The sequence below is a fragment of the Convolutriloba macropyga genome, chromosome 15 (genome assembly GCF_964194025.1).
Source record: "Convolutriloba macropyga chromosome 15, txConMacr16.3, whole genome shotgun sequence".
NCBI classification, from domain to species: domain Eukaryota; kingdom Metazoa; phylum Xenacoelomorpha; order Acoela; family Convolutidae; genus Convolutriloba; species Convolutriloba macropyga.
This window is the reverse complement of record NC_134482.1, coordinates 23,914,706-23,941,455: the sequence shown is the minus strand read 5'-3', so window position 1 is coordinate 23,941,455 and position 26,750 is coordinate 23,914,706. Positions and strand designations below refer to the sequence as shown.

Below are 26,750 nucleotides of genomic sequence, written 5' to 3'. Positions count from 1 at the left end.
TGTCCGGTTGGTTGTTCACTTATGTTGTTACCACGTTTGTCGTTGAGTTTAGGTTTCTTGCTTGTTCAGTACTTAGTATTGATCCATATTGAAAAAGGGTATTATAAGAAAATTTGGGTCACCCCTGAAAAGTCCTACTTGCTTGTCTTTTCGTTATTTTGGCGGGCGGTTTTGTTTGATGCAAGTTTTTGCTGGCTCTTTCTTTCGTCTGACTGATTAAAAGCCACAATCAGCCTCGCAACTGCTATTGCTTAGGCGCTCTCAATTTTTTGTTAACACTGTGACGCTTCCCCCTCCATAAGCTTAAGCTAGTTACAATCTAGACCCATGGGATTCATTTGAGAGCAATTCCTCAGACATTTGTCAGGTATTCTTATGTCCTTGGAATATGGTCCTCCTTGTGTACCACTTTTTGGCGTGCTTTCTGGGGTTTTCTCTCAGGAATTATAAACTTATTATGTTGATGTGTAAAAAGCAAATTTCAGATTTAACATGGAAAATAATACAATAAATACAATAAAAGATTCTGTTCTAAGCTCCCCTCAAGAACAACTTCTGCCCATGCCATAATTCGTGTCTCTGGACAGTTACCATTCGGACTTTCTGTTTCCACGGTGTTCCAATTCAGGGACAACTTTGAGTTCTTCTTCAATTTCTTTCCTTCAGGAGATTCGGCCATTTGTTTCAAATCAGAACAAGTTTGTGTTCGGGCCAAGTTCTTCGATGGTTTATCTGCTGGCCAATCTTTGTGCGAAGTTTCTGCAGCTGCATTTTCACCACAAGAGCTTCTTTGATTTTCCTTTGATGCTAATGGTCGAGACCTCGCCTTGCTCGATCCTCTGGACCTGCTTCTGCGATGCTCTCTATCTTCGTCACGCGGATATTTACTTCCTCCTGCTGTTTCGCCCCGTTTTCTCCTATCCGGCGATGATCGCGTGCTGCGGCAATGCTTGCGACTATTCTTCTTACCCTCTTGTGATTTTGACCTTGATCTCTTTCGCTTGCTTCTGTCGCCTTTGGAAGTCCTGGGTCGTCGGTGTCTTTCATCATCACTTGTTCCAGGACGACGACCAGATCTGGAACCGGATCTCAATTTAGATCTTTGTTTTGTCACTAACAGAACTTTTCTTCTTTGGTTGAGTCCAAACACATTTCTCGTTATTATCATCTCCCTTTTCACGACTTTCTTCGCTTTTATCGCCTTTCTTGCTATTTTCACGACTAATTTCATTTTTTTTGACAAGATCTTCACTTTCCCAGATCGACGAAACAATTTCTTCTGAAACAATTTCTCCCTCTTCAATTTCTGTTTGTTGAACGCCACTAGAAATAGAATTTGCGCTTTTCTTTTGGGCTCCGTCCATTCAGTTTGATTTTCAATCGTCCCTTCTCTATCAATGTTCTGCTCGTCTCTCTGGTTTGGCTCGTTTTCATTAGAGTCCTTTTCATTCTGTTCCATTTGGTCGCAGGCAGGAAATTGTCCCCCAGAATCGTAATCTTCTCTGACTGTCAACAGTTCTTCTTCGTTTGTTGTCCCCAGATTATTGCTTAAATTAAAACCAGAAACCAAATCGTCCACTAGTTTGATCACAATCACACCAGGAAACGTTGGAGAGAACGTTGGAGAGCGATTACTCTCATTCTCATTCTCTTTCCGACTCCGCTCTCTTTCTTCGGATCCGCTTTTCCTTCTGCGTTTCAGACTACGTGAGCTGCCCCTCCTTAGATCGTGCTCGGGTTCCTGTCGATCAGAAGCTTGTCGGTTCGCCTTTTTACTTTGAACGTCATTTTCCAGTTGCTCTTCCTGCCTTGAAGCGTCAGGCAGGAAATCTTCTCGGAATGGATTTGTACCGTTCCCTGCAATGTCAGTGTCCTTTCTTTTCATCTGTATCAATTTGTCTATCTCTTTCTCCCCATACAATTCTTTGTAGGCCGACAATCTAAAACAAAGCGTATAGAACATTCGGGATAAAATCAATTCTCCAACCTCTCAAGCCAGAGTAACCATGGTGTGGTGGTTACATTTCTTTTTCGTTCATTGAATAATAACATTAAAGAACCAAATAGTTAGTTTTCGCACCAACAGAAACATTGGACTATCTAAATCGGATCTTTTCCGTCTGTCCCCCCCGCAGTACATTATGTGCCCCCATTTATATTTACTAAGGAAGTATGATTTACTGATTTACTATGTAATGGCACGCACCATTACATAGTAAATCATTACATAGTAATATGCGCCCACTAAGCTGGATGGGGGGGGGCATAAACGGAAAAGATCCTCTAAATCTACGATTGATACTAAAAATGATGCAATAATGTATGATTTTAACTAACTTTTCGCTCAACTCTGTAATAGTTTGCTCTTGACGGTGCAAATTGTGAACTGCAGACTTGTATAGCCCGGAAATGTTTCGTTTCAGCACCTCACAGCTTGTCTTCAGTTCATTCGCCTAAAAACAGAGCAATATAATTGATCAAAACTCAAAGGCAGTGGGAAAATGATGCTTTGGACTTGTTCCCTCTTTCCATTCACTCACGTTGCTTGCTTATGACTGCTAGTTATTCCGACCAACTTTAGTGGGATAGGAACAATATACTACAAAACTTGTTTTTTGTTCAGTCAATTTTCACCGATCGATTTAATAATAGTACAGATTTGTGAAGAGCATCATTAGAAAGCTTGTCAAGCGTAGAATATCAAAAAAGATTTTTGAAGTTTGCTTTTTCCGAGGTTTAAACTTTAGTGAACTTCCGTTGTCTTGTTCACATTTTTCGTAATTTTTGTGGCAACTTTGATCAAAGTTGCTAAAATACGACAAAATTGTTAGAGTAGGTCTCATTTGTCTTACGTTTAAAATAACAGAAAAAATGTTGAATTGTCTGAATCAACTCTTTGGCTACATTTTTGTCTTTTTAACTTTTCAATAAAAATGACACCTAATACGCTCATTTAGCCCATTTTGTCAAAATTGATCGGTAGTGCATATACAAAAAGGCTGATGCAATCGTCCTTCTTCTTCTTCTTCTTCTTTTCCCGTTACGCCCACTTCTGGGCCTGGGGGTTTAAAGATTCCCACAACGCGCTAGATGCCTGGTCATGTTGTTCGATGTAATCCAGGCGCCGCATTGTTGGCATTGCTTTCTCTTCCTTATGCCAGTGTATGGGCCTGTTGCAGCATTAGTTGTTACCAATTCTGGTGGAGTGATTTTGCAGACTTTTTCGTGCCTGCGGTCTTTCCTCTTGCCCGTCGTGGTGTCAAGGAGGAGCGGCAGCAAAGGCCGGAACCCCTAGAGACACCACCATGGGCCGTGCCTTCACAAGCACGACTTCCTCAAGACCTTTGCCAGATGAGTTACTCCTGTTGGTGTTGTCAGGTGTACTCCATCCTCATCCGGAGGCTAACTCTTTGCCCACTCCAACGAACTTGTACCCGTGCTGTTCTCCGCCACCGCGAAGTATTCGGTTGATTTCGTTGATAGAGTCATTCTCTCCGGGTTTGCAGGCGTCTTGTTTCCGTTTGTCGTTCTTCTTGGGCGGTGGTCCATCCGAATCTGCTTTCTTCATGTCCTCCTTGCATCTTCGTTTAGGCACCCCAAGTATTTTTATCGAGTTTATATTCGTTCTCTTCAGATCGTCCACGAGGCCAAAGATTTCCTTCGTCGTCCAATCCGGCGTCGATATCGGTTTTCTGTTCCTCTTGGAACACACTGAGTTCCCACCGATGAGAATTGCTACGTTATCGATGCCGTTCAAAATCTCTGGTTCGCTTCGTATCCAGTCCCTGAGATCCTCCGGGGTTCCACCGTGCACGGCTCGTATGTTCCACATCTCGTTCTCTACGGGACTGATTATGGAATCTCCCATCAGTGGTTGGCCGGTTCCTCACGGTGGTCTTCTTTGGTCCAGGGTTTTGCTCAACATCACCCGCCTTTAGAAGGAGGAGAAGAGTCAGATCGGCGATGTCATCTGACTCTATTCCCAAAAACCCGGCTCCATCCTTTTCTTGCTGCTGTCTCCTGGATTCTGCGCGCTTGGGACCTTCGGATCGCCTTGTCTTCTCGGGTAGGGGTTGGCTCTCCCCTCCCACTTGATGAGTGTAGACTCCGCTCCATCCTGTTGCCTGGGCAACTGTCTCTGGTGGTTGTCTGCACCCCTTGTATTGGGTTTTGATCTCTTCGCTTTCCCCCACGAGACGGGACCAATACATCGGAAAGCACAATCGTCCTTCACTCAGATGAGGGATACTTTCCTGCAGTTCCCGAGAGTTATGGAACTAACAACAGCCTATCGCAAATTGTAATCAATTTTGTTAAATCAAAAATGCATAATTTGAACATAAACCGACAGATCTCGGAAGAATTGCTCTTGAACGACAGGCGAGGCAATACAATTCATCGTGGTCTTTAGTCTAAATCAATTTTCCCTTATGGGTGCAAATATACCTTGACCCCACCGGGATCCGAACAATAGTGGAAAAAACGGGGGTTACAGCCACCAGCCCAGTTTGTCACATTCCCCTCATGCTAGCTGCATTCGGGGAAATGAGACATATTGTACTGGAAACTGTAACCCCCGTTTTTTCCACTACTACATGCACTACCGAAAATGAGGCGCACATATAAACATTGCTTTATTTCCCTTTGTTTTATCCACTATATTTCCCTTTGTATTCCCTCAAAATCAATCATTTCCTGTCCCACTTAGTGCAATCCACTAATATCGAGTTAAGCTGGTAATTATCCTTTATCAGACGGATAGTTCGGGTTCTATCCCCACCGACTCCGGTGGACGTATCCCAGTACTAGTGTAACTGGAGAGACCGTGTAAAAAGGACGTAAAACCAACTTGCGAAAAAATTTGAAACAAAAAAAACAGCTTAACTCTAAACTTTCATGTTAAATCTTTCAACAATTTCCTTAAATCTATCTTTGGTTTGTGTGACTATATCTATGCAGATAAATACATAATCTACACGTCAAATTTTAAATAAGAGTGAAATCACTCTTTTAATAATAGTGAAATCCCTCCTTTATAGGGGTGATGCCTGAGTACAAAAATCACTCCTTTTTTTCATTTAAGAATGATTTCCCTCTTTTTATAAAATGTTTAGTTTTTTATTTTTAATTTTTATTAAATTGTAATAAATTTATATTTTCTTTTACTTTATTTATTTTTAATATTATTTATACCATTATTTTTTATTTATCTATACTCTTTGATTGAATTTATATTCTCTTATACTTTATTTATGTCTATACTATTGTTTATTATTTATATTATTTGTTATTTAATTATTTATTTGTGTTTACTTATTTATATTATTTATTATTTTTTTTATATTTATTATTTAAAATAATCTATACTCTTTAAAAAAATTTTATTCTCTTTTACTTTATTTATTTCTATTCCTTTTAATAATAAGAAAGGATACAAAATTATAATATTTACATGAACAGTATTCCCCATTTTGAGTTTTAACAAATCTTTCATCAGAGCAATTGCCCCGTTGATTTAAATTTATAGTAAATCCTCTGGTTAAATCTACATCTGGGTGTTGTTGCTTTATATGAGCCCTTATCCCATCATATCTGACAATAGAAGGACAATATAGACAATTAACTTTAGCTGAAGTACAACTTCTACATGTATACTTACTTTCATAAAAATCAGCTAGTGTTTTTAAAGAATTACATCTATTACAATTTCTAGTTAACGCTTTATTATTTCTGGCATCTGCTACACAGTTTGGATTAACATTAACATTTGGATTTGGATTAACATTAACTTTATTTGGATTAATATTAACATTTGGAATTGGATTAAAATTAACATTTGGATTAACATTCAACAACATTTGGATTTGGATTAACATTAACATTTGGATTTGGATTAACATTAACATTTGGAATTGGATTAAAATTAACATTTGGATTAACATTTACATTTGGATTAACATTAACATTTGGCTTTGGATTAAAATTAGATTTTGGATTTGGATTAACGTTAACATTTGGATTTGGATTAACATTAACATTTGGATTTGGATTAATATTAACATTTGGATTTGGATTAACATTAATTTTTGTATTAACATTAACATTAACATTTGTATTAGAACCAGAATTACAATTAGAATCAGGATTAGGCTTTGCCAATGTTGAGGGACCAGGGTCAAAAGCCCCTTCACTATTAGAATCAGAATTAGAGTTAGATCTAAAGTTAAAGCTAAAGCTAGAGTTAAAACTAGGACTTTTTGCAGCTACCCCCTTATCTTGGAATGAAGAATAGTATTGTAAACGCCACTCAATAATTTACTTCACATACACTTATTATTTTTATCCTTATGTTCTATTTTATAATGAAGTGGCAAACACAAAGGGGATCCACATTCATAATTGCACTCGAAACACTTTATAGACATTTATATTCAGCCAAAATTCCTATTAAATTTCTAGTATGATCTTTAGAGAAGGCAAACATAGCTAATGTTTCCTTACATAACTTATTAAGAGTATTATATTTATCTCTTTTATCTAAAATCTTTTCATTACTCAATTCTGTTTTATCTCCAATAAAATCTATAATTTAGTTTTTGATTATTATTATATAGTTCGTTTAAAATATTTCTTCCCTTTTTGTTTAAAGCTTCAGTCTCTTTGTCCATATATTCTTCTTGTAGGGCCTCATCTTTTACATCACCATAACCATAATTGAGTAAAGTATTTGTTCTGTTTAATGTTTTACTTGTACCAGCCGCTACAAGTGCAGCAGTTTTTGCTGTTGCATCATTACTCATATAATTATGTATCAAAAAGTGGCTATAATTCCACTTATGGTAGATGCTGTCTCTATACCATGAGCTTTAACTGCTTTTGTTAGAACATCATTCTGAATTTTAATCCCTTTTAATATAGGAAGTTTAGTAAAATAGAATTTATAATTACCCGTAATAATAATGTTTCTATCTGTAGCATTAATCATCAGAGGTTTCATATAAGCTATAAGTTTATCTATCTCATCACTTTCTAATTTATCTTTTAAACTAAAGGCTTTAAGATCTGGTAAACAAATTCTTTGAGTTATATATCATAGTTCTATTTCTGTCAATAATAATAAAGTTTTATCTTTGCTATTATACTTAATTATACCATAACGAAGATCAGAAGCCATTCCGTCTGTACAAATGTAATAGTTACTATTTAAGTTATTAATTATGTCATGGAACTTGTGTTCACATTTATATGTATCATTAAAATTTTGAAATAGATCCGCCCCATTATAAGTTGTTAAATAATTAGTATCACAAATCAGTCTAGCTGTATTAATTATCTGGGCCGCTTTATGACACATTGCAATCATTTGAATATTTTTATGTCTTCCGTCTGTAAAATAATAAGCTATATCCTTATTTAACTTATCACCCATATCATCAAGAACAACACTATCTTCGAAATTAGGCATATTTTTTGGTGTTATCATACTTATCTCACACATATCAAATCCGGCATAGGGCATACCAGTTTCCGGATCAATCCAATCTCTTTCATCTTTACATACTTTGATTATACGCTTTTGCTCTTGCTCTTGTTTCATCATAGACTTTTGATTTTGATCTTGATTTTGATTCTAATCTTGATCTTGATTTTGATCTTGATCTTGATTTTGATTTTGATCTTGATTTTGATCTTGATCTAGATCTTGATCTAAGTTTAACTCTAAGTATTGTTTAACAAAATAAGTCTTTCCCGTACCAATACCACCATAAACAATAGTATGTAATGGCGACTTTTCAAATTCAAATCTCACCATACTTTTGTTCCTAAACCCACCAAAGGTTTCTACTAGTTGGGTATATTTACTTGGTATTGTATCATATGCCATAAAACATAATATAACACCAATAGACAATTAAAATGCACGAACCGTCTCCATTTTTTATATATAAAATATAGACTTATAAATGGGCTTTGCCAATGTTTCACTATTGGAGTTATAATTAGATTTAGACTTAGACTTGGACATAGGCTTAGACTTGGATTTAGACTTAGACTTATAAAATGATAAATATTCATTCGAAATTTATCTTATAAAAATGCTTATCCTATCTTTTGAGGAGTTCAATAATGAATTTGGCATTGATAATAAGGCTATGAGTAATATTAAAATAGAAGACATAGGCAGAGATATAAGTCTAATAACAATAGAAATAGTAATGAGAGATCAGACACCTGATAGCGTCAAGTAACCTAACTCCAACATTATTATAAATTTACAGCCGACTGATAGCACCCATTGGGTTTTAGTTATAAGAAGAGAAGATGGTCCTGTCTATTACTTTGATAGTTTTGGTTTTGAGACTCCACCATTATTCTTAAAAGATTCTGTTGATCTGGGCTCTAATGAAAGAATACAAGAAAATAATGAATCTTATTGTGGGGCCTATTGTTAATAAATGATCTACCTTATTGATAATGGATATAGAATAAAGAGTGCCCTGAATGTTCTAGTTAATCAAGTTAAATGTCCTGGGGCATATAATAAGTGCTAGTGTTTGTATTGTAAAGTTAAAGTTGAAGTTAATCAGGGAATGGATGGCGTCAGTGGCATGGATGCTTGGCAGATGACAATCAGGGAACCCGCTTGGCAGATGATAATGTTAATGACAATGAGGGAACCTGCTTGGCAGATGACAATGTTAATGACAATGTTATAGTTATTGACAATGACAATCAGGGAACCTGCTTCGCAGATGGCAATGTTAGTGATAATTAGGGAACTTGCTTCGCGGATGACAATCAGGGAACCATCTTATTAGATGATGATGATAGTGATGGTATAATATTTAGTATAACCAAACAAAGAGAAAAACCCAACTCACTATGTAGATGTGGAAGGACCTCCAGTCTTGGTTCCCCAAAGGTAAGCAATGCTGGAGACAAGTCAAGGGATGACTCCCTTTCACCAAAGACTTCTGGTATTGTCTCACCATCAATGGGGATCTAATTTACTGATTGATGTTAATGGTAGTCTACAATCATGGCTGAATAATCCTAATATAAATGTTGCTGCCATATTCCCAGAAAACTTCAGATGTATAATATCTGGTCCTAGTGAATGTGGAAAGACATTCTTAATAAAGAACCTAATTCTAGATGATGTAGACTTTGACAAGTTTTATATCATTGCTACTACTGGTAATCAATATAATGATTTAGAGTATAAAGACATCGAGTTTATTAAAGACATAAAAGAAATACTCCCACCCGATAAAGTACCTGAAAACTAATGATATTTGATGATGTTGACCCCAGGGAACAAACTATTAAAGAATACTTCTGTAGAGGTAGACATAATAATTGTAATATGATAAATCTTAATCAAAATCTATTCTCATTACATAGGCAGAATGTTCTTAATCAATACAGAGACTTCTTTAATGATTTTGAACTTAGTTATAAAGATTTTTGTAAAATATGTTATAAGGTATGGAGAGAGCCTTATAATTACATTGTCTTTGATATGTCCAAAAATAAAAATATTAATGATAAACTAAGAATTAATTGGGATAGGAGTTTTATAGTTTAATAATATGAGTAAGTATAAGTGTAAGTCTAAGTCTGTCAGGGAACCCGCTTCGCAGATGATGAAATCAGATGGACCCTTGGTCAGCTAATTACACTAGATCAACAAAGTTGCTGACTACGTCAGATGGACCTCTGGTCAGCTAACTATGTTAGATGCAAAGTAAAACTCAATATACATCACCATTGAAGTCAATTGATCTTCCATACTCATCTTTAATATGAAATTCAGTATATTCTCTTCTAGCTTTCGTAACATTTTGATATAGTACATTATTTGGTATAATGTTTATCATGTAACCTGGTGGTTCTATTAGATTAAAAGTATATAGTATGTCTGTGTCATTATCATTATCTTTAGCACCAGATATAATATTACAGTGAATGTTAATAGTATTAAAACCCATAATATCAACAATCTTAGTTGCTAAATGCATACCTGTTGAATATATTTGTATCCAATTCTAGTAAAAAATCCTACTTAGTTATCTACATCAAAACTAATTACATAACACTTCTATTTTACATTTCATTATTTTTATCTGTCTGTTTTAAAATACTATTGTTTCTTGTTTTATTATATCTGCTATATCAACTAACTCATATGCACCAGGTGGTATAGTACTAATCTTACTAGCATATATAAAATTATTATTTCTTTCAGTTATATTAAAAACAGAATTATAAACAGATAACCTAATTAAACCTAACTTCGATGTATTAAGTATCGGTTCATTGAAATTAAATCTTTCTGTTGGTCTCTTCATTCTAAAGTTAAGAGTATGTTCATCTTTAGTTATCTTTTGTAGTTCCCATAGTACAAGGTTGTTGTTAGTCATTTTATTAAGATAAATATCTAGCTTTATTTTAACTATAAAAATGGACTTTAATTTGGATACAACTTATGGTTATAATAATGATATACACAAAAGTAAGATTATAAAATAGACCTAATAATCTAGCAACTATAATTACGGTTAATACTAATATTAATATCATTCTCAATAGAGAAGAGAATCATTTAAATGTACATGATTCATATCTAGAGATAGAGTTTGTTGCATCAAATAATGCTGGTGGTGTATTTGCTAATAATGCCAATATCAGATTAGTTAATTACGGTATCTTGGCATTATTTAGTTCAGTTAAGCTGGAAACTAGTGGTGGTAGGACTATTGAATATATAGATCATTGCCATCCTAATCTATTGTATAAGTTATTAAATGATGATGAATATGAGAGTGGTTTTGTCAGAAATCAAGGAAATGGAGATAGTCAACTTGAAGGTGATCATATTGCTGCGGAACGAGGTCATATGTATATGATGGTTAAGATGAGTGATCTATTTGGTTTTGTAAATGACTTAGAAAAGATTATATATGGGTTAGGATTTTAACTAATATTAAAAAGAAATAATAATGTTAGAGCTCTTTTTAGAGTTGATGCTGATCCTGGCCGGGTAGCTAATGATGGTAATATAGAAATTAGCGACATATCATGGTGTGTACCTAGTATTAATCCCAGTAATGATAAAAGAATTTGTACAGAAAGGATTAAATAAAAAGAATAATATAGACTTCAGTTAATATGAAACATTGTACAAGAATGTACCCAATGCTACTAACTTCTTATTTGATCTTGGTATGGAAAGTGGAATGGAAAGACCACAATATATAATAATTGGTTTTGAAAATAATAATGTTAATGAACAAACTAATGATGCAAGTGCATTTAATATAATGGATGTTACTGAATGTTATTGTAAGATTGGTAGTGAGTTTTATCCTGAGGATAGAATGAATATTAGGTATGGCACTAATAATTATAATGAGGCTTTTAAAGAGATTGATTTTTTTAATGAAGATTATAATGGATTACCTCATAATATTAAACCATATATAAATCATAGAACATTCAAAAGTAGTTATAGAATAAATGTATTTGATACTAGATATCAAAATAATCATAGGACCACAACCAACACAACTTAATTTAAATTTAGTGCAGCAGTTGCAGATGTTATATGTCATGCATTAGTATTAACTAGAAAGGTTATTAGTGTTAATAGTGAGGGTAATAAGATGGTTGATATAGTCAGCTAGCTGACATTTGACCGAAGGTCTATAGTCTCATAGTTATATCTAGTGGTATAGTCAATGTTATAGTCGTTGTTATAGTCATTATCTTAGTCATTGTTATAGTTCTAGATCTAGTCATTGTTATAGCCAATGTTATAGTCAATGTCATAGACATTACTCTAGTCATTACTCTAGTCAAAATCTTAGACAATGTCTTAGTCAATGACTCAATCAAACTATTCCTACTTGTCTGAACAGAACCTTTAGCAAAAATAATATCTACTTACTTTTTATTCTCTAGAGATAAGCCTCTAACTTCAAGTTTAGTCTTGGGCTTTGGTGTAGTCTTAGCATTAGGTAATGGCTGGGGTTTAGGCTTTATCTTAAGTTTAGTCTTAGCTAATGGCTTAACGACAAAGGGATTTTTCTTTTTAACTTCCATTTTTTTAATATGTAAATATGAGTAACTTTAATCAGTTTATAACTAATTCTTATTGTGTTGGAGGTAGACTCTATAGTGTTACTATTAATATTCAAGGGGTTATTACTTCAAAAGGTACTAAGATGTTAAAGGGTAATTGTACTAAATGCAGAAGATAAGTCAATGAATGTCAGTGATGCAACAATAGAAGCAGAGGGGTTGAAGGATTTCTTTAAAAGTGTTGGTAAAGCTACGGTTAACTTTGGAAAGAAATTTGCTAATAATCCAGTAAGAGCATTAGAAATAGCAAGTAAAATAGGAAGTGCAGCTGCATCTAGAAACCCTAGAGCTGCTTTATCAGCCACACCTGATTTAATTAAATTTGCAACTACTGGTGAAGGTATAAAGGTAGTACAAAAAGGAAGAGGGTTATACTTAGGTACGAAGAAGAGATAATTATTTGATTATAGTCATGATTAAATTTATGATTATGTTTATATTTATGTTTATAGTCATGATTATATTTATGTTTATATTTATCTATCGATCTGCGCAGCCAGTTCCTGGATAAATATTAATACTAATATTGTTATTACTAAACATACTATTATTACTAAACACTAATATCTCTAATCTAAAAAAATACTCAGCTTGTTTTTCTTGTTCTTCTTATATTCTTCATTTACCTTCATATACATCTGGTACAAAGAAAAATTATATAATTATATTAGAGTTTAAATAATAACTTTGTCTATGACTATGATTATGACTATGACTATGATTATGATTATGACTATGACTAGGACTAGATACATCTAATGATTGATATTAAGACTAATATTATTATTACTAAATACATCATTATAACTAATCACTTATAACTTCAGTTTAAAAAAATACTCAACTTATTCTTCTTGTTCTTCTATAATCCTCATATACCTTAACTAATTCTTTATGCTCATCATTATCTATTTTATTATCATTCATTGATTTAGTATATAGTTTTTTAAACTTGTCACTAAACTTTTTACTTAAAATATACATTTGTGAATACTTCATAATTTTTTTTCTTATTTTAGTATAAATTGTGTTTGATAATGAACCGGAAACAGTTGCTGTAGGAAAATATGTGGGTATAAAATAAGGCAGGCCTATACCTGTTAATGCAACTGATGTTGATGCTATAGTTGTTGCTATTGATGATAAAGTATTGCTGTTATCTCAGCTTTGTTAATATAATTTTTATATCTACATAACTTCTTATTATACTAATTAGTTTCAGTTTCATAATAATTTCTAATATCTTTTATAATGGCAATATTATTATTTATTTTATTATTGGCTAGGATTTTATCATTTATGTATTGTTCATTAATCCATGAAATGGTTTCACCGATGGTTGTCAAATTTGGATATAGTAATCTCTCACTCTGTTGGTTGACTCATTTTCATTAGTAAAATAACTTTCTATTTCTTTCATTTTTTCTTCCTGATTAAAATCATAATGCATCTCTAGTCTTGCCTGTTCTTTATTATCGAGTAACTTACTTTCTAGAAGCTATTATATATTTTATAACAATCTTTATCATTAATATGTGGTTTTCTCTTAAACCTATCCATCTATCAACACATGCTTCACCTAATTGAATATTAGTAATTGTCTGATCAAACTTAGTGTTATCAAACTCTAGTTTTAATTCATTATATTTAGAAATTGTATCGGCGGAAGCTTTATTACCAAATCGAACAATATTTGTTTCAATTTCAGTTAACTTACTGGCCAATGTGGATATATTAGATGAGTTAAGAGAAACTAGTTCAACTGTATTATCATCAATCCATACAGTACCTCCATTGGTTGTAGATGATGATAAACCAATAATGTTTGCATTTAGTTGACCAGTTGTGACTTCAAATTCACCTTTTCTCAATTCAGTTATGTTTTAACTTAAAATATTTAATTTATTATTAGATGATAATAAGTTATTGTCACAATACTCTTTAGTCACATTAATCTTTTTCCTCTATTGGCGGGTGCACATTTGTAATTTTATAGGTATCCTTGTCAATATTATCATTATCTTCTAGGAATAACCCGCGAGCCTTACTTAGTGTTAAGTTGTTGGTTGAAGTTGATGTTGATGTTGATGTTGATTGATACTTCGCCTGATTGAATCTATTGCTTGTCGTCTTTATATTTGTTTACAGAAAGATTTACATTTAATGTTTCCAAAACTTTATTATTAGATTCAAAATCAAAATCGGATTTTAATAACTCCTGTTCATAATATTTACCTTCTATTATCTCTCCATTCATATCTTCTATCTAATATGTTGGTGGTTGTGTTTTTAAAACTTCATTAACTTTAAACAATTCTCTATTCCAATTAGAAGTGTAACCTTTAGAGAAAATGTTACGTTTGTCCGCATTCCTGACATAATCACCACTTTAAATTTAGGTTTAATATTCTTAAAATTGAAAGAGTATCTGACTTTATCAGGATTATTTGAAGCATCAGCGGGTGTCATTTTAAAAGTAGAGTGAATGTTATTGTTATAGGTTATTACTGCTTCATTTAATATGTTTACCCAATTACCATCACCATTGATGAACATTGGTTTATTAATTATATGTAATAATGTTCTATTGAAACTTTCTATTAACACAGCCTTTAAATCACTATAAGTAGAATATAATTCAGTTTCATATTCTTTAAATAGATTTAAATGTTTTATTGTAAATCTCACTACCTCCATCTACCCATAACTTTTCTGGTTTTCGACTTTCAGAGCCACCTTGTTGACCTTCACCTAATACTATTAAGCCGTTAGTTATAGATAAACCAGATTTTTTCTTCAGTGGAATAGCCCATGCATATTTTGTGAATATATCTATAACAGTTAAAATAAACTTATTATTATTTTTGTACTTACTTTCTGATTTAAAAATTTGCTGTTCCGTGGAAAGTGATCGTCCTAGACTTGTGTAATTGGTTTAGATTAAGCTCTCCAATGTAAAATTTCCAATGTAGCATCAATACTAAGCTCAAAGTTGTTCCTGTCTTGAAGACTGCGGACAACTTTCCAGCCCTTTTAATTAGTGCTAAGATATTTTTTTGCCTTAAACTTGTTCTCTGAGGTTCAGGTCTTAGGCTTCTAAAACTGGAATTTGTTTTCTGAGCTGGTTATCTTTGTCTTTATTGAGACAATTCGCCAGTACAATACAACTGATTGATGTGCCATAGTTTTTGGTGTGTAAGTGAGGAGTTGTTCATTTCAGGGAGCCCCGAACACTCAAGTGACAGGAGCGAAGTTGAGAAAGAGAAGGAAGAGATCAAACGGGTGAGTCGTGAAGCTCAAAAATTCAAAACTTCCCGAATTTGTGTAAGTCAATTTTGGTAAAATGTTAATACAACATTTGGTGGTCACAAACTTTAGCGATAAAAGAGAATTCTATGACAACCTGCTGGAGCATTTAAATGTTGATATAAATTAGAGAAAACTCAGGTACTCATGATTTCAAAAAAAAATGGAGAAAAAAGTGTAAGGCTTGCAGTAAAAAGTCTAAGGCTTGCATTCCTATGAAATCAGAAAAAGAAGAGATGCCGCGAAAGAAGTAGTTCAACTTTAACGGTAGCCATTTCATTCAGTTTTGTGTATTTAAGGAGTACGAGGCCCACTTAAGACGTATGGAACAACAAATGAGTGATTTGAGCAGAGCTAAAGAAATGGTAGAGCACGAACTTTCCACTTTAAAATTGAAGTCCAATCAAAAACAAGGTAACAGCAATCGACAAAACGCCAAGGGTCAACCGAAAAGAGACGAGAACCACGTGGTCGATGTTAATGAGTTGGAAAATATTGTTGACGAAATCCCGGCAGAGGTGAGGGGAAACAAAACTAATGATAACAGCTATGAGAATGAAGACCAAGAGGACAATGACGAGGAGCTTTTCAATGAATTGTAAGTTTTCTAAGCACAGTTTTAGGCAAATATGAATTGCTCTCCAGCGAAGTGTGAAGCAATTATCGTGAACGTGCTGGTCGTTTTATGCAAAATTTTTGCGTGACAGTTTTGAATTTTCGAGTTATTTGTATGCCCTTGACTTCTTCGTTTTGCATGATCTAATTTTTATAGCTGCGAAGCTGTAAGCTGAGCGTAGCTATATTGCGGTGCTCTTGGTTTTTTACAATTCAAAGAATTTGAATTGTATTGGGGCGCTGTCTTTTTTTTTAAAGATCTGTTCACACATTTTCATGATTTTTGAAGTCAAATTGGAGTGGTGATTTTGGTCACGCCGAAACAGGAAATGGAGCGAAAAAGCAAGTGGTTTTGCGGCGTGATTTTTTCGCTCTAATTTTAAAGTAGAGTGAGAAAACGGTGTTTGAACAAAAATTCGGTTTCTCGGTAGTGATTTTTTGTTCACATGCGGCAATTTCACTCTGATTTTTACTGTTTTTTCTTTTTTTGGATCGAATTTTTTCCTAAATAGTTTTTCGAATCCATTCAAAGCTCATTCTGGACCTAGTTTTTTTGTGAGAATCAAATTTACATATCTCACTAGTGGTTTTTTGTTCTCCCTAGCAGCATTTTGACATTGATTTTCTGTTTTTTTTTTTGTTTTTTTTTCATCTAATGTTTTTTAGAAATGGTTTTCCCAATTCACTCATTGTCCGCTCTAGGTCTAGTTGTTTGTTAAGTCAATGAAAATTCTTTGAATTGTACGTTAGGACTTGTCCTGCTATGTTTTTTGTTTCGTCGTCTGACGCTCTTTTTTCGTTTTACATTTGTTCACAGCAAAGCTGAAAAAGTCACATTTTCTGAATGACTTCTTCCTCTCACTAACGGCATTTGCGCGCGTGACGTCATTTCTCACTCCCTTTAGCAAAAGTTTTTAGGTTATTTGCGTGATTAGATTTTGATCATACGTGACTTACCTCACTCAATAAAATGACTTTTGCACTTTAAAACTTAAGTTTAGTTTGAATTTGTTTAAGGTCAAAGGAACTCATATGTGCAGTAAAGGTCCCTAATAAAAGGCTTCTGCGGAATGAATTTTAACAACCTTTATTGATTTATCGCTGAATATTTTTAGCCTAGTTTTTTGAGCGGTTTTGATCTGTATCTGTTTCTATCTCTATTGTATGGCAGGTCTATTCTTTCGCAGCTATTCCGGCAATCTGCCGGCTATGTTGTCTCATTCACAAGTATCAGCAGCCGAACTCAAGTGGTTGCAGTTCACTACTAAAATTGCGACTAATTTGGTGTAATAGATGACCTGAATAGTTGCTTTTGAACGAAGTTCATAGCAATTATGAAAACGTGTGTCTTTATGCAACTTTTTTGCTTGACAATTCTGACTTTTCGAGTGACTTTTACGCCCTTGACTTTTTGCTTTTCGCGTGATCTAAAATTCTCTCGCAATCACAATTTCAAGCAGCTGAACTCCATTGGCGGCAATTTAGAACTAAAAATCAAATGAAAAGTGCGCCGAAACTGGTGCCCTTTTTTACTTTAAATCTTAGTGGTTTATGTTATCCTCGTTTATGTGGTTATGTGGTTATTTGAAGCCCACTATTAAACTTCTTAGTCCAATTTAGGTGCCCCTCCCCCTCCCTCCCCCCCCCCTCCCCTCCCTCCATTCCCCCCCCCCCCCCCCCAACTGAAGCAGGCTGCAATTGATTAGAGCTCCCGCTAGAGCAATTCTTCCGACGTTTAGTCGGGTATGTTCTTCTCAACCGTCTATTTTAGGGGCCCTATTTATTTTTGTAATTTAAAGAAGTTGAATTGTATTGGGGCGTTGTCTCTTTTTAAGATCTGTTCAAACATTTTCATGATTTTTGAAGTCAAATTGAAGTGATGATTTTGACCTCGCCGAAACAGCTAGTGGAGCGAAAAAGTGAATTGTTATGCGGTCTGCTTTTTTGTAGCGCAGGAAAACTGTCTGGCGTGCAATTTTTTGATCAGATGTGGCAATTTACTTTGATTTTTTTTTGTTTATTTGAGATAGTTCTCGATTTTTTTCCAAATGATTTTTCCAATCTATTCTAGGTTTAGTTTTTTGCTTAGTCAACAAAAATTCTTTTATTTGTAGGTCAGGGCTTCTCCGGCTACGTTTTTTTGATTCGTCAAATAAAAATTTGTTTCGCTTTACCGTAAGTCACAGCGTAAGTCCAATTTTTTGTATGAATTCTTTATGCTAGTTTTTTTTTTTTGTTTAATTCTGCTGCAAGAGCGTTTAAACAGCAGTTGCTCAGCAGACTAATCTATGCAACGTAGTTATAAAAGACGAAATCAAAAACAAAACCGAGTTAAACCCATAATACCCATTTCTAGATGCCCGATAGTTAATTGATTGCTCTAAAACAAAGTTTAACATTATATTAGTCCTGTTGGTCTTTTTTATGCGATTTTTCGCTTGACCAATTTTTCGTCTGACACTTTTGACTTTTCGTCCTCAAAAAGGAGATAAACAGGTAGTGCACAGCGGGCAATAAGTGCTCGTAGAGCCTCTCAGCTCAAACTGTATTGGATACTTATACTTATGTTGTGAAAGGCTGTTCTTAGAGGTTGAAGACACCCCCACTATTGACACCCTCCACTCTTGCCCTCACCGCCCCTCCCTACCACGCTGTAGCCCCCCCCCCCACGCAAGTTCTGCCCACCCCCTTCCTCCCCATCACTCCCACCCCCGGTGCACCCCCTTGCATTTCTAGCTACTGACGAAAAACCGATCGCTAAAAACACGAAGATTTATACTATTGTGCACAATTTTTTTCAAGTTTTTTGAAAATTTTCGTTTTCTTGTTTTTTCAGCCCGAGGTGGCATGGAACTTCCTCCTGGTCTTAATAGCAGGCTACTGCATAGTATCTAGTGATAGTAGAATGGATTCAGCATTTTAACATTACGAATTTTAGCATTTTTTTTTATAAAACGTGCAATTTTTTTTCAATTTTTTTGACTTTAATTTTTATTATCCACGTCTTTCCAGATACAGGGATCGAATTTTTTCCTAAATAGTTTTTCGAATCCATTCAAAGCTCATTCTGGACCTAGTTTTTTGTGAGAATCAAATTTACATATCTCACTAGTGGTTTTTTGTTCTCCCTAGCAGCATTTTGACATTGATTTTCTGTTTTTTTTTTTTGTTTTTTTCATCTAATGTTTTTTAGAAATGGTTTTCCCAATTCACTCATTGTCCGCTCTAGGTCTAGTTGTTTGTTAAGTCAATGAAAATTCTTTGAATTGTACGTTAGGACTTGTCCTGCAATGTTTTTTGTTTCGTCGTCTGACGCTCTTTTTTCGTTTTATATTTGTTCACAGCAAAGCTGAAAAAGTCACATTTTCTGAATAACTTCTTCCTCTCACTAACGGCATTTGCGCGCGTGACGTCATTTCTCACTCGCTTTAGCAAAAGTTTTTAGGTTATTTGCGTGATTAGATTTTGATCATACGTGACTTACCTCACTCAATAAAATGACTTTTCCACTTTAAAACTTTAATTTGAATTTGTTTAAGGTCAAAGGAACTCCTATGTGCAGTAAAGGTCCCTAATAAAAGTCTTCTGCGGAATGAATTTTAACAACCTTTATTGATTTATCGCGGAATATTTTTTAGCCTAGTTTTTTGAGCGGTTTAGATCTGTATCTGTTTCTATCTCTATTGTATGGCAGGTCTATTCTTTCGCAGCTATTCCGGCAATCTGCCGGCTATGTTGTCTCATTCACAAGTATCAGCAGCCGAACTCAAGTGGTTGCAGTTCACTACTAAAATTGAGACTAATTTGGTGTATTAGATGACCTGAATAGTTGCTTTTGAACGAAGTTCATAGCAATTATGAAAACGTGTGTTGTGTCTTTATGCAACTTTTTTGCTTGACAATTCTGACTTTTCGAGTGACTTTTACGCCCTTGACTTTTTGCTTTTCGCGTGATCTAAAATTCTCTCGCAATCACAATTTCAAGCAGCTGAACTCCATTGGCGGCAATTTAGAACTAAAAATCAAATGAAAGGTGCGCCGAAACTGGTGCCCTTTTTTACTTTAAATCTTAGTGGTTTATGTTATCCTCGTTTATGTGGTTATGTGGTTATTTGAAGCCCACTATTAAACTTCTTAGTCCAATTTAGGTGCCCCTCCCCCTCCCTCCCTCCCCTCCCCTCCCTCCATTCCCCCCCCCCCCCCCAACTGAAGCAGGCTGCAATTGATTAGAGCTCCCACTAGAGCAATTCTTCCGACGTTTAGTCGGTTATGTTCTTCTCAACCGTCTATTTTAGGGGCCCTATTTATTTTTGTAATTTAAAGAAGTTGAATTGTATTGGGGCGTTGTCTCTTTTTAAGATCTGTTCAAACATTTTCATGATTTTTGAAGTCAAATTGAAGTGATGATTTTGACCTCGCCGAAACAGCTAGTGGAGCGAAAAAGTGAATTGTTATGCGGTCTACTTTTTTGTAGCGCAGGAGAACTGTGTCTCGCGTGCAATTTTTTGATCAGATGTGGCAATTTACTTTGATTTTTTTGTTTATTTGAGATAGTTCTCGATTTTTTTCCAAATGATTTTTCCAATCTATTCTAGGTTTAGTTTTTTGCTTAGTCAACAAAATTTCTTTTATTTGTAGGTCTGGGCTTGTCCGGCTACGTTTTTTTGATTGGTCAAATAAAAATTTGTTTCGCTTTACCGTAAGTCACAGCGTAAGTCCAATTTTTTGTGTGAATTCTTTATGCTAGTTTTTTTTTGTTTAATTCTGCTGCAAGAGCGTTTAAACAGCAGTTGCTCAGCAGACTAATCTATGCAACGTAGTTATAAAAAACGAAATCAAAAACAAAACCGAGTTAAACCCATAAAACCCAATTCTAGATGCCCGATAGTTAATTGATTGCTCTAAAACAAAGTTTAACATTATATTAGTCCTGTTGGTCTTTTTTATGCGATTTTTCGCTTGACCAATTTTTCGTCTGACACTTTTGACTTTTCGTCCTCAAAAAGGAGATAAACAGGTAGTGCACAGCGGGCAATAAGTGCTCGTAGAGCCTCTCAGCTCAAACTGTATTGGATACTTATACTTATGTTGTGAAAGGCTGTTCTTAGAGGTTGAAGACACCCCCACTATTGACACCCTCCACTCTTGCCCTCACCGCCCCTCCCTACCACGCTGTAGCCCCCGCCACGCAAGTTCTGCCCACCCCCTTCCTCCCCATCACTCCCACCCCCGGTGCACCCCCTTGCATTTCTAGCTACTGACGAAAAACCGATCGCTAAAAACACGAAGATTTATACTATTGTGCACAATTTTTTTCAAGTTTTTTGAAAATTTTCGTTTTCTTGTTTTTTCAGCCCGAGGTGGCATGGAACTTCCTCCTGGTCTTAATAGCAGGCTACTGCATAGTATCTAGTGATAGTAGAATGGATTCAGCATTTTAACATTACGAATTTTAGCATTTTTTTTTATAAAACGTGCAATTTTTTTTCAATTTTTTTGACTTTAATTTTTATTATCCACGTCTTTCCAGATACAGGGATCGAATTTTTTCCTAAATAGTTTTTCGAATCCATTCAAAGCTCATTCTGGACCTAGTTTTTTGTGAGAATCAAATTTACATATCTCACTAGTGGTTTTTTGTTCTCCCTAGCAGCATTTTGACATTGATTTTCTGTTTTTTTTTTGTTTTTTTCATCTAATGTTTTTTAGAAATGGTTTTCCCAATTCACTCATTGTCCGCTCTAGGTCTAGTTGTTTGTTAAGTCAATGAAAATTCTTTGAATTGTACGTTAGGACTTGTCCTGCAATGTTTTTTGTTTCGTCGTCCATTTGCAGTTTTGCAATTTTTCCATTTGCAATTTTTCCATTTTTTTGGTATTTCATGTCATTATTCAGATTTTTCAACCTAACAGGACATCTACGTCAGGGTTTGATAATAAGTCAATGAAAAATGTCTTTTGACAATGGATTAGTTAACGTGTATCTCAATTTTTAGTAGTTTTGTTATGTATGCAACTTTCATTTTTTTCAATTTTTTTTTTTGAAATTTTGTCGTTTTTCAGGTTTCTCCAGCCTCAAGAGCCACATAACCTCCTCTGGGGTTCGATTTAAGGTTACTGCATAGCTTGTAGATGTAATGGCATGGTTTTCAAGGTTTTAATATCATTAATTGTTAAAATTAATTGTAATTTTTTGAATTTTTTCAAATCTTGAGTTTTTCTTTGCGACACCAGTGTCCTAGGGACCTCCTCCAAGGCTTGATGATAAGCTGTTGCATAGTTTCTTGAGTTACTGGAGTGGTTATCAATATTTAAATGACTCCAGCTTTAACACTTTTTTTGATGAAATTCAATTTCTTTTTCAATGTTTCGGAAAATTATTGACGTGTTCTAAGTTTAACGAAGTTCCCATTTGTAATAAAAGGGCTTCTGTGGAATGAACTTTTACAAGCTTTTTAAAAATATCGTTTAATGTTTGTACATATGTTTTTGAGCGGGCGCCAAAATTTTTTCGTTTTGGTGACAGTGGTTTAAATTTCATCAATTTTTAGATCAGACCTGGGTAGGTAATGAGTTAATGGTTTAATACAAAAAGTAATGGTTTCAGCTGCAATTACGGTTTTTTCTTGAAGTTATGCTGCTTCGAGTTGCTTCCGGATTTCTTCTGGTTATGTTTTTACGATCTGTTCACACATTTTCATGATTTTGAAGTCAAATTGGAGTTGTGAATTTGTTCACGCCGATACAGGAAGTAGAGCGAAAAAGCGAGTAGTTCTGTGGCGTATAATTTTTTCACTTCAATTTTGATTTAGAGTGAGAAAACTGTGTTTGAACAAAAATTCGCCTTCTCGGTAGTGGTTTTAGTTAACTTGGAGCAATTTCACTTTGATTTTTACTGTTTTTTTTTTTTAATTTTTTTTTGGTTCGGATTTTTTTCTAAATGGTTTTCCCAATCCATTAATAGTTCATGCTAGGCCTAGTTTTTGTTACAATCAAATTTACATTTCCCGCTAGTGGTTTTTGATATCGTTAGCGGCATTTTGACCTTGATTTCGGATTTTTTTTAAATTGATCTGATTTAGAAATGGTTTTCCCAAATCACTCATAATCCGTTCTAGGTCTAGTTTATTGTTTAGTCAATAAAAATTATTTGAATTGTACGTCAGGACTTGTCCTGATATGTTTTTTATTTCGTCATCAAGAATTTTGTTACCATCATATGACGTCACATTCACTTCAAATCTGCTTTTGTTTCATTCGTTCATGCAATTTTAAACTGAATTGCGTGCGTGACCTCATTTTTCACTCTTACTGGAGCGAGTTTTTTTGTTCATTCGCGTGAATATTTTTTTTTGTCAAACGTGACTTACCTCTCAAAATTAACTTCCTCTCTCAAATTAAATTTTCTTTTAATTCAAAGAGATAAGGAAATTAATAGTTCATTCTAGGCCTAGTTTTTGTTAGAATCAAGTTTACATTTCCCGTGTTGCGGCTGCTCAAGAATCGCAGCGGAACCGATATATCACAGCCTGATTCTCGAGTTTTACACCGGCCTGGTTCTTCACTGGGTTCGATTGACTAACGATCTTATCCAAATAATTAGTCGCTCGGACGTATTAAAGGACTGTAACTTTAATTTTGTTGATTGAAGTTAAGAAAATCCTTAGTGATAGTCTATGTTCAATCTCGTGCTGAAGTTTGTAAGGCTTCAGCAAGTAGCTAGTATTGTTGCTAACTTCTCGTTAAGTAAGCTCAACTAACTTAAAACTCGCACGATCTTAAGATCTAGCAAAACTTAGCAAAAAAGTTGTTAAAGAATGAAATTTTAGTCAATCTGAGAGCCAAATGCTCTTGGTAACAGTTTCTAATGGTTCTAAATACAATACGGTTTCACTAATCGAACAATTGGGTAAAGTTAATAATCAAATATATATCATTTATAACATCATCGCTACTTGTTTCTGATTGGTTAATCAAGAAAATGATTTAGGTCATTGTTTACATAGTAAGTGTCAAGTTACTGCAATATTTATTTTGTCGACATAAGCACGGATAGTTATTACGTGGCTCTAAATGCCTCAAATGTACGGTATTTGACCTTTAATGATCACCTAAAGTATCATAAAATAAACAATTTAAGAAATTTAACAATAAATAAAATACCGAAAAATGCCAATTTTGCACCATATAAGTGCTAATAGCCACACTTGTTGGTCTGATGCAATAACGTTCGTTGGGTCCATGAGTAGTTCAGAGGTAACCCTAACCGTGTGCCTTAACCTCAGGTTGCTCGGGTTTCGCCTTCCAAAAATGGGGTGGTGTACAGATTTTCGGTCCCAACTTGTAGAAATTTTCAGTTCAAATGTTATTTCTTGCTGTCTGATGGCTTTTGTAGCTCAATTGAAGTGGCGCCAACACCACGCTAGTGGTTTTTTGATCTCGTTAGCGGCATTTGGCCTTGATTTCGGATTTTTTTAAAATTTGATCTGATTTTTTTTAAAAATGGTTTTCCCAATTCACTCATACTCCGTTCTAGGTCTAGTTTTTTGTTTAGTCAATAAAAATTCTTTGAATTGTAGGTCAGGACTTGTCCTGCTATGTTTTTTTTTATTTCGTCATCAAGATTTTTGTTACCACCATATGACGTCACATTCACTTCAAATCTGCTTTTTGTTCATTCGTTCATGCAATTTCAACTGAATTGCGTGCGTGACGTCATTTTTCACACTTACTGGAGCGAGTTTTTAGTTCTTTCGCCTGAATAATTTTTTGGTCAAACGTGACTTAGCTCTCAAAAATAACTTCCTCTCTCAAACTGACTTTTCTTTTATTTAATTCAAAGACATAAGGGCAAGTGAGTGCCTATTACTCTAATTGAAGTTTCTTTAAAAGCAGCTAGTAGAAGCAGCAATGAGTTATAAAGATTCATAATCAATATATAACATCTCAGCATTTATTGAAATTTTTTTGTCTCTGTTACTATTTTTTGAGACTGGAGATCTGCAAATCTATTGCGGCTATTTTCTGGCAATCTGCCAGCTATGTTGTTGATTTCGCTATGTGATTTGTTTGTTATTTGTAGTGATGAAGATTTCGGGGAAGAGGAGGGTGGTGAAGATGGAAACTACTTGACTGTGAACGAGAGAGGGGACGCATCTGCTTTTAAAAAGAGCCCAGAACTTAGTTAGTATCTACTCAAGTAGTGTCGAGACAAAATTCTTACCGACAAAGTACCCAAAATTATTGCGCAATAATTTTGGAACACGTACAGATCAAACAAAAATATTTTTTAAATTGGGTAAAATTTCGGCGTAATTTTGCAGATCGTGCATTTTGTTATTGGATGTGTAAATAACATGTACCAAGCTCTGATGTGTCAAAAGTTATTTTCTATTCTCATTGGATTGAAAGAGCTAATTCATATCTTCATCAGCATTAAAATTTTAAACTTATTCTCCTGCTGGAACAGGCTTTTAAGTGAATTCAGTTTTTGATAACCTACTTACCTTGTAGGGTATGCTACTTAACTTTAACTCTTTAAATTTTAGGACGAAAGAATGCTCGTCCCAAATCCTCGGCGCCCAGTCTCATTTCCATTACCGAGACCGAAGCAGAAGGTAAGATTTATGATTTTATATATAGAACGAAATGAAGTTACGTGAGGCTTTAGCGTGAATTTATCTTGCATCCATAATTGGCGTATAATTATTAAATGGATTATTGGTTTTACCATTCAAAAAATTTTAGAGGTCGATGTCTTTTCTTCATGTGCTCACATTTAGATAATTTTTGGTCAAATTAGAGTGGTGATTTTGATCACGGTGGAACAGGAAGTGAGCGAAAGAGTGCTTTTCCGTTGTGCATTATTCACCTGAATTTTAAAGTAGTGTGAGAAAAAGGCGTTTGCCGTAGTCTGCTTTCTCGATAGTTATGTTTTGTTCAAGTGCGGCAATAGCACTTCTGTGATTTCGAGTTTTTGATCTTTTTGTTTAATTACTCTCAAACACATTTTTAGCAATTATATTAGTTGTGGTCTTTTTTACGCAATTTTTCGTCAGAACGTTTTGATTTTTTCCCTCTAAAACGAGACAAATAGGTAAACCCGCAGGCATTAAGTTCCTTTAGAGATTTTTGGCTTGCTAGACTCTAAGTACGTGATTCGCCGAAACTCTTTTGAAGACATAAATTCGTGGTATGAAGGGTGTTTCTTATATGTTGAACTCCCTTACACCACATCAGCTACCCCCTAACCCTTTAAACCCCACCCTACTTTTTGTGCGAGCCGTAACCAAGAGCGCTCAGATTGTTTTCGAAATCGTTTCCTTGTCATTTTTATTCTAATTTTGTAGTTAATGAAAATTCTAGGTCTATTTTCCTAGTCAATGAAAATTCTTTGTTGTAGTTCAGTAGTTGTCATTCTCTCTTTTTTGAAAAATCGTCGTTCTTTATGCGACAGAAAGTCACGCGCCGGGAAGTTAAAGAGCGAAGCGACTTTTTTCTACCCTTTCCAGCTGAGTTTTTTACTGTCTTTGGTATGAGTTTTAGTTCAATCATGTGGAATTTTAATTATCAGTTACCTACTGAAAATGATTTCCGTGCAAACTTAATATAGATATAATGAGGAGTAATCCCTAAGTGAATTTTAAAAAAAGTAACCAGAAATAGATGATAAATCTATTTCACTTG

At 34.5% G+C, this 26,750-nt stretch overlaps 1 protein-coding gene across 1 annotated transcript in view; it reads left to right on the top strand.

The window, feature by feature from the left end:
* LOC142353950 (kinesin-like protein KIF17) overlaps positions 1–26,750 on the top strand; it is a 115,238-nt gene that overhangs the window by 23,401 nt on the left and 65,087 nt on the right. The window contains exons 8-11 of the mRNA XM_075406183.1: positions 15,365–15,426; positions 15,750–16,048; positions 25,147–25,247; positions 25,613–25,681. Of these exons, the coding sequence (XP_075262298.1) occupies positions 15,365–15,426; positions 15,750–16,048; positions 25,147–25,247; positions 25,613–25,681 (531 nt within the window). The remainder of the gene's footprint in view (positions 1–15,364; positions 15,427–15,749; positions 16,049–25,146; positions 25,248–25,612; positions 25,682–26,750) is intronic.